At 42.5% G+C, this 13933-nt stretch overlaps 1 protein-coding gene across 1 annotated transcript in view; it reads right to left on the minus strand.

The window, feature by feature from the left end:
- Nucleotides 1–12368, minus strand: part of scin (scinderin) — a 102728-nt gene extending 90360 nt beyond the window's left edge. Inside the window, exons 1-3 of the mRNA XM_078422015.1 lie at nucleotides 12076–12368; nucleotides 11835–11989; nucleotides 4431–4592 (exon numbers count right to left, since the gene is read on the minus strand). Of these exons, the coding sequence (XP_078278141.1) occupies nucleotides 4431–4592; nucleotides 11835–11989; nucleotides 12076–12268 (510 nt within the window). The 5' untranslated portion in view covers nucleotides 12269–12368. The remainder of the gene's footprint in view (nucleotides 1–4430; nucleotides 4593–11834; nucleotides 11990–12075) is intronic.
- Nucleotides 12369–13933: the final 1565 nt, after the last annotated feature.

Consider the following 13933-nt stretch of genomic DNA (forward strand, 5'->3'; position numbering starts at 1 on the left):
TATGTATGGTATGTTGGCAAACTAGTCATTCTGGGTATTCCTCCTTCAGATGATTGACTCAACGTGACAATAAATTAAACCAAAATAGATTATTGTGTAGCCGGATTAGTAGACTGTACTGAGAATATAATTCAGTAGAAACTAGGTTCATACACCACTCTCCATGTAAATGTCAGGGTTAAGAAGCAGCCTTGGGCCACAGCACTATAGTTAGGGACAGATCGGGCAGATAACCAGTCTTTATCCAGGATAGAAATGTCCTGGTTTAAAAAAAAGGTTTAAGGTGAAAGAAGCAAAGTTCAATTGAGATCTATGAGGCAAGTTCCTTATACAGAGAGTGGTAGATTTCTGGAATGCACTGCAAAGGGAGGCAACAGAAGCAAATATGATAGCAATGTTTAAGAGGCATTCCGATACAGACATGAAAAGAAAGGTAATAAAGGGACATAGATCATGAATGGGCAAATGGGATTAGTTGAATACTAGACCAAATGGACCCGTTGGGCCCAAACCTCTCCTGCATTGGTGCAGCACCCTGTCCTCCCCTCCTCCCCTCTCTCCTCAGCCCCACCTCCCCTCTCCCTTCTCCCCCTTCCCCCCTCCTCCCCTCCCCTCCTTTTAAACTTAAAAATGTGAATAACTTAAAAAATATAACACCAATTTATATAAAACTACTTGCATTATCACTAAAGTGACAATGGTGAGTAAGGTGGGCCTAAAATTGTCTAACTATCGTGTACCGTTTTGGCTGCAGTTCAGTCACAAACAAGATAACAAACAAGAGTTTTAGTATATAGATGGCATCATGGTCAACACAGGGAAAGGAGCAGTTCCTGTACTGCACCGGGTAGGAAGGAACTGTAGATACTTATTGCACCGAAGGTAGACACAAAATGCTGGAGTAACTCAGTGGGTCAGGCAGCATTCTGAAGAAGAGTCTTGACCCGAAACGTCACCTATTCCTTTTCTCTAGAGATGCTGCCTGATCCGCTGAATTACCCCAGCATTTTGAGTCTATCTCCTGTGCTGTACAGTTCTTTGCTTTATGTTCAAAAAGTGCTGGACTATGGATTGCGATTAATTACTTCAGATTGAATGTTAGTCAACCCATTTCAGATCTGTAAACCTCTGAAAACCAAGAGTGTCAGCGAAGTCTGAGTTTTGAAGAGCTACAACACATTTAAGTTGATAAGGCTTATCTACAAACAAGCCAAAAGCTCCAAGGAAAGATTCCTGTTTATTTTGCATAAAACTTCAAATTTGATAAGGTAAAGTATAAATGATTGCATCATGCTTTATGGACGTAGTCTAGTTTTAACTGAGTAATTTTGCAGCACACAAACATATGTTTACACACAGCACCTGTATTAACATCCCCAAATATATCATTAAAATGGATATATGACAGTCATTTCAAGAGTATTATTGCGAGCTTGAGATTTAACTGAGGATTTAAAGATTATTCATGTTTTCGCCTTGTGATGTGGCATTATTTATTTTTTAATGTTAAAGCTAATTGTTTTTAAGTATTCTTTATCTAGTCTGACTGATACAATAGACAATAGACAGCAGACAATAGGTGCAGGAGTAGGCCATTCGGCCCTTCGAGTCAGCACTGCCATTCAATGTAATCATGGCTGATCATTCTCAATCAGTACCCCGTTCCTGCCTTCTCCCCATACCACCTGACTCCGCTATCCTTAAGAGCTTTATCTAGCTCTCTTTTGAATGCATTCAGAGAATTGGCCTCCTTTGCCTTCTGAGGCAGACAATTCCACAGATTTACAACTCTCTGACTGAAAAAGTTTTTCCTCATCTCCGTTCTAAATAGCCTACCCCTTATTCTTAAACTGTGGCCCCTGGTTCTGGAATCCCCCAACATTGGGAACATGTTTCCTGCCTCTAACGTGTCCAACCCCTTAATAATCTTATATGTTTCAATAAGATCCCCTCTCATCCTTCTAAATTCCAGAATATACAAGCCTAGTCGCTTCAGTCTTTCAACATATGATAGTCCCGCCATTCCGGGAATTAACCTAGTAAGCCTACGCTGCACGCCCTCAATAGCAAGAATATCCTTCCTCAAATTTGGAGACCAAAACTGCACACAGTACTAAATTGCCTGGAAAGTAGATTGTCTATATCTGTAAATGTAAGTAACCCATGTATTCCCTCTCTCTCTCCCCCTCCCCCAACCTTGTCGTCCTACCAGTTCCACAGTTTGCATCCCTGTATCGCTTCATTATCACCTCTTCGCCAGCCAACATGGGCCATTATGTGCTCCACCCTTACTTGTTCATCTGTTGCCAGCCCTGATTTGTTCTGGCTTTTCCTACCTCTGGTGTCCCGTACCCCCCCCTCACCTCAATTTCAATCTGGAAAATGGTCCCAACCTGAAACGTCACTTGTTGCTTTTCTCCAGTGGTGCTGCCTGACCCGTTGAGTTGCTCCAGTACTTTGTGTCTATCTTCTGTAAATGTTAGGCTTTTCGTACTGAAGAAGGGTCTCGGCCCGAAACGTCACCCATTCCTTCTCTCCAGAGATGCTGCCTGTCCCGCCCGCTCAGTTACTCCAGCTTTTTTTGTCCAGCTTCTTTTTTGGTACTGGTATATGTTCAGTGGCACTTCAGCTGAATACAAGTGAGTTAACGTAGCTGCTCTGATGGGAAGGACAAGTGTAGATGCCTTTCTATTTGTGGCATGTTGTATTCACATTTGGTAAAAAATAGTATAAAAATTCTGAGTTATCTCAAGGGAGTTGCAATGTCAACCAGAAATATCAAAGTTCCCATGAATATCCAATAGAACATTCAACAGTACAGAAATAGGCCCTTTGCCCCACAATGTACATGCTGAACATAATGCTAGATTGAACTAATCTCCTCTGCCCGAACATTATTCATAAAACTCCCTTCGCTATACCTTTATGCACCTATCTAAAAGCCTCTAAAATGCTGCTGTTGTACCTGCCTCCACCATCACCCCTGGCAGCCATTGTATCTGCCTCCACCATTCCAGGCACTCACCACTCTCTGTGCAAAAACTTCCCGCACATTTCTTTTAAATGTTGCCTCTCTCAACTTAAAGCTAAGCCCTCTAGTCTTTTACATGCCAAGCCTGGGAAAAAAGGTTCTGACTGTCTACCTTATCTATGCCTCATAATTCTCTATACTTCTATCTGGTCTACCATCAGCCTCCTTGATCCAGAGAAAACAATCCAAGTGATACTATTGACTCTGGTAAGATTTCCACTCAGAAATAGTTATTCCTGTTAACATTTTACTGAAAATTAGTAAGTTAAAAACTAATCGCTGGATGGAAATTTTAATGTGACTTGTCTCAGTACTGTTTCCTTCTCTCCTGAGATTTATTCTTATGTTATGAATGCCTCAAGTGTATGCCCCTTCTGAAAATGTTTTTCCCAGTACAGCTGCTCCCTGATTTTTACTTCCATTTGGCCTCAGGCTAAGTCTATGATGACCCCAAGTTTGTATTTTCTTTAGCAGCCAATGTGGTCGATCCTGAATAGTTACATAATATGCTGAGATGACAATTGTCACCTTGTTTTTCTGTGGGATCAAGTAGTCAAAATCAACTTCCCCATGTGGTAAGTCAGTTATGTTGTTTCTCGGCTTCATTTTTGTGTCTCAAGCTTTTGCATGGGAACATAACACAGAGGCTGAAAATTCAATTGCTCAGCATATGTGTTTATGCACACTCAGCTGAATGGGAGTGTAAAGGCAGCCACATGATGCAATTGTCAGTTCATTGCATTGTGATTTGTGACTTCTTGGTGAATGGTGCATCAACAGATGGAAGGTGCTGAGTGTACAGTGGTCACATCAACTACTGTAAGTGGTACAGTAAGTATAGGGACTAGGAGCGGGAATAGACCACCAGGCCCCCCAAGTCTGCTCTGGTCTTCATGGTTGATATGACCTTGGCCTCAACACCACCTTCTACCTAGCCCTTTAATCCTTGACTCTAAACAAACTTGCTGAAGTTTCAGCTCTGGGTTCTGCTGGAAACTTGGACAAAAGGATTCTTGAGTGCATGTTCAAGAAGCAGACCTCAGCCATGCTGTTATTCGGTAGTCTACCACCATGGGGATATGCTTTTAGTTTTTGTGGATGACTGAGCGTAAGAAGGCAAATGGTATGAAGGACTGGCATCAAACCACACTAAGAGGAGCTCTCGGGCAATGTTTCAGTGTTGCAATCAGTCAGCAGGCTCTTTGTTTGAAGGTAGACACAAAATGCTGGAGTAACTCAGCGGGTCAGGCAGCATCTCAGGAGAGAAGGAATGGGTGACGTTTCAGGTCGAGACCCTTCTTCAGGCCCTTTATTTGAGTTTCTGCCTCACAGTAGACTGAATAAAGTGAAGGTTGAAAGTAGAAGCTAAGTTATGCCATATCATTTCCTCTTAACTTACCATTCCCATATCTACGATGAAACAGTCTCCTTTATTAAAACTGTCCCAGCTGAGATGAACTTCTGTTGCTCTCACGATCCTCCTGCCTTTAATGTGCAGCAATCTCTTTGCAGAGAGGTCGTTCGTAATAACATGTGTAAATCCAGAAGCCACACCACCAGCCTAAGACAACAAAGGAAACAAACAAACATAATTTTGTATGCGTGTCAGATAATTTTCTAATATAAAAATAAAGTAAAACATTATCCGCCAAACAAATCATTCATCAAAACCTGCAGGTATTTGTAAAAATGAATTTCACATTTTGCTATGAAAGCCGACGTTCTTTCACCTCATTAATGCTCAGGGAGATGAACTGATTATATTCAATAATGAGAGCAATTTCAGCCACGCGGGCAATTTCAAAATCCAGAGAATCAAGTGAAGTAGGTGATAGACACAAAATGCTGGAGTAACTCAGCGGGACAGGCAGCATCTCTGGAGAGAAGGAATGGGTGACGTTTTAGGTCAAGACCCTTCTTCAGACTTAATAGGAATTGAGCACAAGAATGAAGCTGTGGGAGAGGATCAGACATGGTATTGAAATGTAGGACACGCTCAAGTCCAACTCCTGACAGTAAATATTACATTCTTCTTTATGCTGTTGTTATATTAACATCAGTAGATCCTTCCTTAATACATATGAAAGTATTATTCATTCATTCATGAATACTTAAAGCCTCACACTCAGCGCTTGCTGCCTTTGAGAATGGCTGAAGTGCGGGTAAGATGATCAATCATTTTTTCATGGACTGTACATTTGCCAAGAAGTTCTGGACAAGGTCCTTCTTGAGCTTCATCTCAAACAGCTGTGTAACAGGGAACTCTGTGATCCATGGGCAGTTACTAGGGACGTGCTCTGAGACAAACATCATTTGCTGCTGGAAGGTCATCAGCTTGGTGATAGTGTGCCCAAAACATGCTTGTTTTGGCTTTTGAGAGATTTTCTTGGCATTTGGGAGACTTATGGACAGGCATATGGATATGCAGGGAATGGTGGGATCTTGATTATGTGCAGACAGAGAAGAGTTGGTCGGCATCATGTTTGGCACAGACGTGGACCCAAAGGCCTGTCCTTGTGCTATACTCTTTTATGTTCTATGTTCTATGTTTTATGTTCCTGACAAGCACCTTACACATTTCATGATGCAGGTCTATCGGCTGGGGTGGTGGCGGGCCTATCGACTGAAGCTCAGTGCAGGCACTGACAATGTGTTGTGGGGAAGGACATAATCTAGGGTTCTGCCATCACTGGAAACAGTGGGGCTGGGTCCTGTGTAACTGCCTCTCGAATACCATAGATGTATACATAGATGTATAATGGGAGGAAACATGAGTTGCACAGGAATGTATTGATTTGATGGTACAATCAATCCAGGGATGAAACTGTATTTCTTGTATATATTAGGAATGAAGTATATTATTGAAATTAAAAATGTGGAATCCTCATTAATCGATCGCTCAGAATGAAAATGTGATGCAGCTTTATAGGGCTTTATTTGGGCTGCATTTGGAGTATTGAGTGCATCTCTAGTCATCCCATTACAGGAAGGATGTGGAAGCTTTGGAAATGGTACAGAGGTAGTTATTAAGGGGTATTAGGTACAGGAGCAGGTTGGACAAATTTTGGTGTATTTTCGCTGGCATGCTTGAGTTTGCAGGGAGACCTGATGGAAGTATATAAAAAAATAGAGTGGACGGTCATAACCTATTTCCCGGGTTTGCTGAACCAATGAACATTTATAATAATAAAATCAATAAATTATTTTTCGGTGAGGAGACGAAAAAACAAGAAACAATGCCATGTAAGTGCGGTTCAATAGAGAAGTAGACCAAGTGGACCCGTTGGGCCCAAACTTCTCCTGCATTGGTGCAGAACCCTCTCCTCCCCCCCTCCCCCTCCACTCTCCCCCCCCCCCCCGCGCCCCCTCCCCCCGCGCCCCCTCTCCTACCCCCTCCATCCCTCCCTCCTCCCCTCCCCCCGTTCCACTCTCTCCCCTCCCCCTCCCCTCTTCTCTTACCCCCACTCCATCCCCCTCAACCCCCCTTATCCTCCCTCCTCCCCCTCCCTCCCCCCCACCCCCCTCCCGCCCTCCCTCCCTCCCTCCCCCCTCCCTCCCTAGGAGATAGATTTAAACTTTAAAATGTGAATACTTTTAAAATATAATGCCGATTTCAATGAAACTACTCCCATTAGCACCAAAGGGACATAAGGTGGGCCTAAACTTGTTGTGCTATCGTGTACCATTTAGGCTGCAGTTCAGGAACAAACAAACAAACAAACAAGAGTTTTAGTATCTAGATAGAGGTGATCTCCTGAAAAGGCAGAAGAGACTTTGGGACTAAATGGCGTTAGTCTTTCTGATGATTTCATCATTGCTCTCTCCACGAGTCACAAAAATGACTGCAGGTTGGACTTGGTCATGCCTATCTCCAGTCATTCCAAACATATAGAATAAAGCGCTTTAGAATTTAAAAAAATGTCATTTCTTACTCAAAAACATTTAAGGGCTCATGGTATTTATTCATTTCATAATATAGCTCCTTCAGTGTGTACTGCATGTCTTCATTCTTTTGTCCAAAAAAGAAACAGTTGAAAACTACAGGCTACATTTTTAACATAATTAAAAAGATATAATTTGCCAAACTCCTGATAATTTAACAAAAAGGTTGTGACTTTTGCATCTGCATTTCTTAGTCACACAACTACTCACCAAATGAGCTAACCATAAATGAAAATAATAATTGCAGTCTTATTTCCTGTCACTATCAGTATTAAATATACTGTATTTACCACTGACAAACCAACAGTCAGTAGTGTGCTCTTTCAACTGTCTTCAGAAGTTCCACGGCACAGTTAATGTGGTTATCACCTCTTTTTTTTCAAAATAAAGATGTATACCTTTGAAATACATTAGTAACCAATGACATCAACAAGCTTTAAAATGCAGCTCTGTAAAAACAACAGGGTTTTTGTGGTGGGAGATTTTAACTTCCCAATATTGACTGGGACCAGGGCATATCTTGGGATGTGCATCCAGAAGGGCTTCTTGAGCAATATGCAGGTAGTCCATACTAGAACAACAACAGAACAGTGGAAGAAATCAGTGGGTCAAGCAGCATCTGTGGAGCCAAAAGAATTAAGTTGAAATTTTGGGTCAAGACTACATCAGGAATCAGAGAGAGGACGAAAGTTTGCCAATATTTCGCAGCATGCACAGTGGGATGGAGACTAGTAGGTGATAGTTTGAACCAGAGGATGGTGGGCTGTGAGACAACGGGTTGTAGGTGATATTTGTAACAAGATGGCAAGTGTAAAGGATAGATGCAACTGGATGGTGGAGGAGGGTGTGGGACAGAGGTATGTGATAGTGGAGTCAACTGAAGTGGATATGGTGAGCTGATAAAACCAACAGCAGGGAGGGGATGGGAGGGAAGAACAAAGGGCCAAGAAAATGAGGTGGACAGGTAGGGTGTGTGTGTAGGGGAGGGGAGGGGGGTGGGGAGGAGAGCATTGGATGTGAGTTACCTGAAATTAGTAAGTTCAATGCTTATACCATTGAGATATGGGCTACTCAAACAGAATAGGAGAAAGTTGGAAAATAGGTGGAATGGGACAAAACCTGGCAAGTGATATGTGGATACTGGTGAGTGGGCACCATTTGGTAGGTGGGTGGACGAAGGCCAGAGATGAAAGGAGAAAAAAGGTGTCAGAAAAGGAGAGGAGTGAAATGTGGAAGGAGGGTACAAGTGGAAGGGGACGGGAATAACGGAAAAGGGGGGAAGGGATAGTGGGTGAAATAAGTGTGCACAGGAAAGAGAGGGGGGAGAAAGGGAGGGGGGGCACCTAAAATTGGAGAATTCATGTTCAGGGATGTAAGTTACCTGAGGAAAATATGAGGTGCTGTACCTCCCGTTTGCATGTGGCTTCGCTCTGGCAATGGAGGAGGCCCAGGACGGAAAGGGTGGTATGGGAATGGGAAGGGGAGTTAAAATGGTTAACAACTGGGAGATCCAGCAGGCGTTGGCAGACCGTAAATGTTTGACAAAATGGTCGCCCAGTCTAGATTTCAACTCACCAATGTAAACAATTTCTGAATATCTCGAACAAATGGAGGTTCTGTTATGGCCCAATGATTTTATTTACAGCAGATTCCCCAAGTATTTGAGATTTGCCAGATATTTGCAGGTCTACCTCCATGAGCTCCTAAGATGTGGAGCATAGTCAAAGAACCGTCAGCAAGCACCTTTCAGGAAGTATAGTTCAGCTTTGGCACATAGTTGCACAGGAATCCCAAACTGCTGACAATTACATGAAGTGCTGCCTTCATTTCACAGCTAAATACTTGCTTATTCCTTATTACAACAAAATCTACTGCACAAAGGTGACATTTATACTCGGGTTCTGTGTGGCAAAAATGCAGAATGAAAGAATGTGATCATTATTTTTTTATTAAAATTGGACCTGCATCAAACACATAATTGCCAATTTAATTTCAAAAACAAATGGATTTGGGTTAGATGGGAAGTTAACATTTAAAGAGATCTGAAGTCCTGTAAACCCACCCATGAGCTTCAGGGAAGTGGGATTGGGTTGTGGAGACCAATTTTCACTGTGGAAGTAAACCATCTGTTAAAAGGCAGCTTGCATATGTTAATAATATATATTTTTAAATTCTTAATCTACATCCATCAGCTTGGACACAGCTACAATGAGGTGTGCGAAGATGGAATCCAAAGCCAAAATACTAGGATGTTGGCAATCCAGGATTTTCTGAGAAAAAATTGGGTGCTGAAAGCAAATACCTTTATGGGTTGTGGATAAATAAACACCTCCCAATTCAAGAAAACTAGTAAAACCCTTCACAATCTGCCCAATTCCCCTTGATATCCAAACCATATACACATATCACAATCTGAAGAAGGGTCTCGACCCGAAACGTCACCTATTCCTTCTCTCCAGAGATGCTGCATGTCCCGCTGAGTTACTCCAGCTTTTTGTGTCTATCTTTGGTTTAAACCAGCATCTGCAGTTCCTTCCTACATATTCCACCTGATCCCATTTTATGATTGATCATTATCATCTTTCAACAGTGTCTCTCCCCTTGTGGAACCATCGTCATTACGGGCAGCAAGGTGGCGCAGCGGCAGAGTTGCTGACTTACCGCGCTTGCAGTGCAAGAGACCTGGGTTCAATCCTGACTACGGGTGCTGTCTGTACGGAGTTTGTACGTTCTCCCCGTGACCTGTATGGGTTTTCTCTGAGATCTTCGGTTTCCTCCCACACTCCAATGACATACAGGCTTGCAGGTTAATTGGCTTGCTATAAATGTAAATTGTCCCCAGTGTATGTAGGCTAGTGTTAGTGTGCGGGGATCGCTGGTCGGTAAGTTTCAATGAGATCCCCCCTCATCCGTCTAAACTCCGGTGAGTAGAGGCCCAGCGCTGTCAAACATTCGTAATATGGTAACCCAATCATTCCTGGAGGTCATTCACGTAAACCTCCACTGGACCCTATTCAATGCCAGCACATCCTTCCTCAGATAGGGGGCCCAAGATTGCTCACAATACTCCAAATGCAGTCTGACCAGTGCCATATAAAGCGTTACAATTGAATCCCTGTTGTGTCAGAAGGAACTGCAGATGCTGGTTTACACCTGTCTGAAGAAGGGTCTCGACCCAAAATGGCACCAATTCCTTCTTTCCAGAGATGCTGTCTGTCCTGCTAAGTTACTCCAGCATTTTGTGTCTATCTTACATCAATGTTTTTATATTCTAAAAAGTGTCTGATGAATATACTTTTCATCCAGAGGAATTTGCAACACACTATGAATATTTGATGGAACAGTACTCATACAATATTTAAGAGGTAGCTAGGCAAGTATTTGAGTTGCCAATGTACAGAAGACCACCAACCAAGAGCTAGAAAATTGGATTAGTGTAAATGGGTAATTGATGTTCAGCGCAAACATGCTGGACTAAAAGGCTTGTCTCTGTGCTTCAACTCTGTTAAATCAATTATCGTTAAGAGTACAGTTCACAAGACTGAGCAGAGACCATCTAGAAAATAGGATATTAATAAAATATTAACCCTTAGTCATCCAATAAGGAGAATTGATCAATTCTGAGCTTTAGGCTGTATTTCTAAAAAGATTATGGAAAGTCTTGCAACATTTTAAAACGGATCTGCTTTAAATGATTAAAGCACAATTAATCTTACAACTGATTATCCAAGAGAATTAAAACAAAATGTCAATACCATATATGGGTTTGGCTATAAGGTGAAGGCTGGACCAGGCTTGGCTGTGATGGCCTACAATGCAGGTGACCGGGTACTGCAGCAGGTAGTGCTGTTGTATCAAAGCTCCAGTGGCCTAGATCCAATCATGACCACAGGTGCTGTCTGTGTGGAGTTTGTTCATTCCCCCTGGGTGCCTGATTTGCTTCCACATTCCAAAGGCCTGCAGGTTGGTAGGCTAATTGTAAATTGTCCCACCTGGTAGGTGGGTTATCGGAGATCCAGAATGGAATTATGGCCATGTTAAAGGGAATTGTGAACACATGGAGAACCCGGCATGGGGGGACCGCCATGATGGGAGGGGGGGAGCGGGAGAACAAAGGGGGTCCTGGCGCGGTACTGTGTATATTTTGTAACTTTGTCAGTGCCCTTATGTGGCAACTATTTGCATACCTTGAGTATGCAAGCAAAGAATTTCACTGTGACTTGTCATATGTGACAATAAAGTATTCATTCATTCACTCATTCATTCATTCATTCATTCATTCATTGTTCCAGAGGTACTGAAGGGTATGGCATTGACACAATTAACAAGATTATCAATTCCTAAACCAAACTAAACTAAACTAAACTAAACTGAAGCCAGTGTTGCTCATTTGGCCAAATGGTCTCCAAAGTATTATAAAAATATTTGAAATATTCAGTCCATTTTCAATCTTCTGGAGATGCAAGGAACTGCAGGTGCTGGAATCTTGAGCAAAATATAAAGTGCTGGGATAACTCAGCGAGTTTTGCGTTGGGTCCCTCCTATTTATTGTTGACTCTCAATATTCTGCCTGACTCATGAAGTATGGCATGTGGAAAAGAAAAAGAAATAGAAGAACCGAGAATGGAAACTAACGTTTTATCTAGCTATGACAACGTTGCCATTAAACCGCCAGTTGTGTGGTCGTGCATCAATGATGATCACTAGTTTACCACTCGCCGCATGTTTAGAAGAGCGAGTAGACAACTTCCAAAGTGCAGGTTATGCAAAGTTGGCACAAGCATAACTCGAAATTTAAAAAAAAATATTTGACAGTTTTTAAGAGTAGAGGGGCCGATTTAGGAAAGACTGCGCTTTTTACCTGGTATTTAAGTCCGCCCTTGAAATAACTGACAAAAGTGTTGGATTCGTAACCTTGAAGCTCTCGGTACTGGACCGGTTTCCCTTGTAGATAGTCATCCATCTGCACAGTGAAGATCGCAGCGGCGCTGCTTTCATCCTGAGAGCATTCCTTTCCTGGAGGGGAAGACATCAGTTTGACATTATAATCAACCCAAGGCAGGAATAAAGTGCAACATCAGAAACGAGTGTAACAGTCTTACCTAACCAAAAATGCAGATTGTAAGAGAAGTGGTTCTTCGTCGCCCTGGTGTGCATCACCAGGTAAGCGTCTCCTACATAGAAATTGCCGTGCAAACTTTTGGGGACAGGCGCCAGCTCCATGCGCTCGACTCTCCAGACCTGGGTCCCCTGTTCCTTTCCTGCATTCTCAAACTCCTTGTGGTACAGCACCATCTTCGTCTTTCCGAACTGGCCGAGAGAGGTGCCGGCAGCGAGCGAGCTCTACTTGTTGGCAAATAAACTTTGTCTGTTGTGCGGAGGCGAGCGTGCAGTGTGAAGATCTGCGACTTGCTGGGGGAGCGGGGAGCGGGGAGGCGTGCCGGTGCCCAATGCCTGTCAAGTCCGGAACTGAAACTGCTCTGCAATAACATAGCCGCAGAGAACCATTAGGTAGCGTGCTAACTAACCCAGGAGCCCTGCACTTCTGGGTTACACTTTGAAATGCTTTTTAAAATCTAGTTTAAGTTTGCACTTTTTAAATGTTTCATTTTAATTTCCGGCTCGCTGCCATCTGTACTTTATTGCCAATCCTATGTGCTCTAATTGCGTTTAATATACTCCGTGATGCTCTCTCTAAGACTTTGTGGCAACCCTAACACATCACTTTTACTATTATAACAATCTCAAGAAGCTCTAAAAGATTTGTGAAAAACTAATTTCCTTTTATAATACCATAGTGGCTCCGCTCAATCCTATTATTTTCTAAGTGCCCTGCGTATTCACTTCTTGAATAATAAATATCGGTAATTTTCCTCACCACTAATGTACAGCTAAATAGTCTATGGCCCCCTGTTTTCTCTTTTCCTCCTTTCTTAAGTAGTAGGGTAACATTTGCTGCCTTCTGTGGAAACCATTCTAGAATCCATTGAATTCTGAAAATAATAACATGCTCATGTTTATTGCCAATATATTAAAACATTAGGATGCAAGCCATTTGGTTCAGGGAATTTATTTGCTTTCTGATCCACTGACTTCTTCAATATTTTATTCAATGTTAACTTATTTATCTCCTTTTTCACTCGACACTTGTTCTTCACAATTTCCTGAGGGTCCCCAAAGGCTTCTTCTGCAAAAGCAGGCACAAATATGAGATACACAAGGAACTGCAGAATCTGGAATCTGGAACAAAACAAACTGCTGGGGGAACTCAGTGGCTCAGACAAAGAAAGCTAATGGCATGTTGGCCTTCATAACGAGAGGATTTGAGTATAGGAGTAAAGAGGTCCTTCGGCAGTTGTACAAGGCACTGGTGAGACCACACCTAGAGTATTGTGTGCAGTTTTGGTGCCCTAATTTGAGGAAGGACAACCTTGCTATTGAGGCAGTGCAGTGTAGGTTCACAAGGTTAATCCCCGGGATGGCGGGACTGTCATATGAGGAAAGATTGGAAAGACTGGGCTTATACCACTGGAATTTAGAAGGATGAGAGGGAATCTTATAGAAACGTATAAAATTATAAAAGGACTGGACAAGCTAGATGCAAGAAAAATGTTCCCAATGTTGGGGAAGTCCAGAACCAGGGGCCACAATCTAAGAATAAAGGGGAGGCCATTTAAAACTGAGATGAGAAAAAACTTTTTCACCCAGAGAGTTGTAAATTTGTGGAATTCTCTGCCACAGAAGGCAGTAGAGGCCAATTCACTGGATGAATTTAAAAGAGAGTTAGATAGAGGTCTAAGGGCTAGCGGAATCAAGGGATATGGGGAGAAGCCAGGCATGGGTTACTGATTGTGGATGATCAGCCATGATCACAATGAATGGCGGTGCTGGCTTGAAGGGCCAAAATGGCCTCCTCCATATTTCTATGTTTTCTATGTAACATCTGTGGAGGAAATGGAC

Source organism: Rhinoraja longicauda, chromosome 2, assembly GCF_053455715.1.
Source record: "Rhinoraja longicauda isolate Sanriku21f chromosome 2, sRhiLon1.1, whole genome shotgun sequence".
In the NCBI taxonomy this organism is placed as follows: Eukaryota; Metazoa; Chordata; class Chondrichthyes; order Rajiformes; family Arhynchobatidae; genus Rhinoraja; species Rhinoraja longicauda.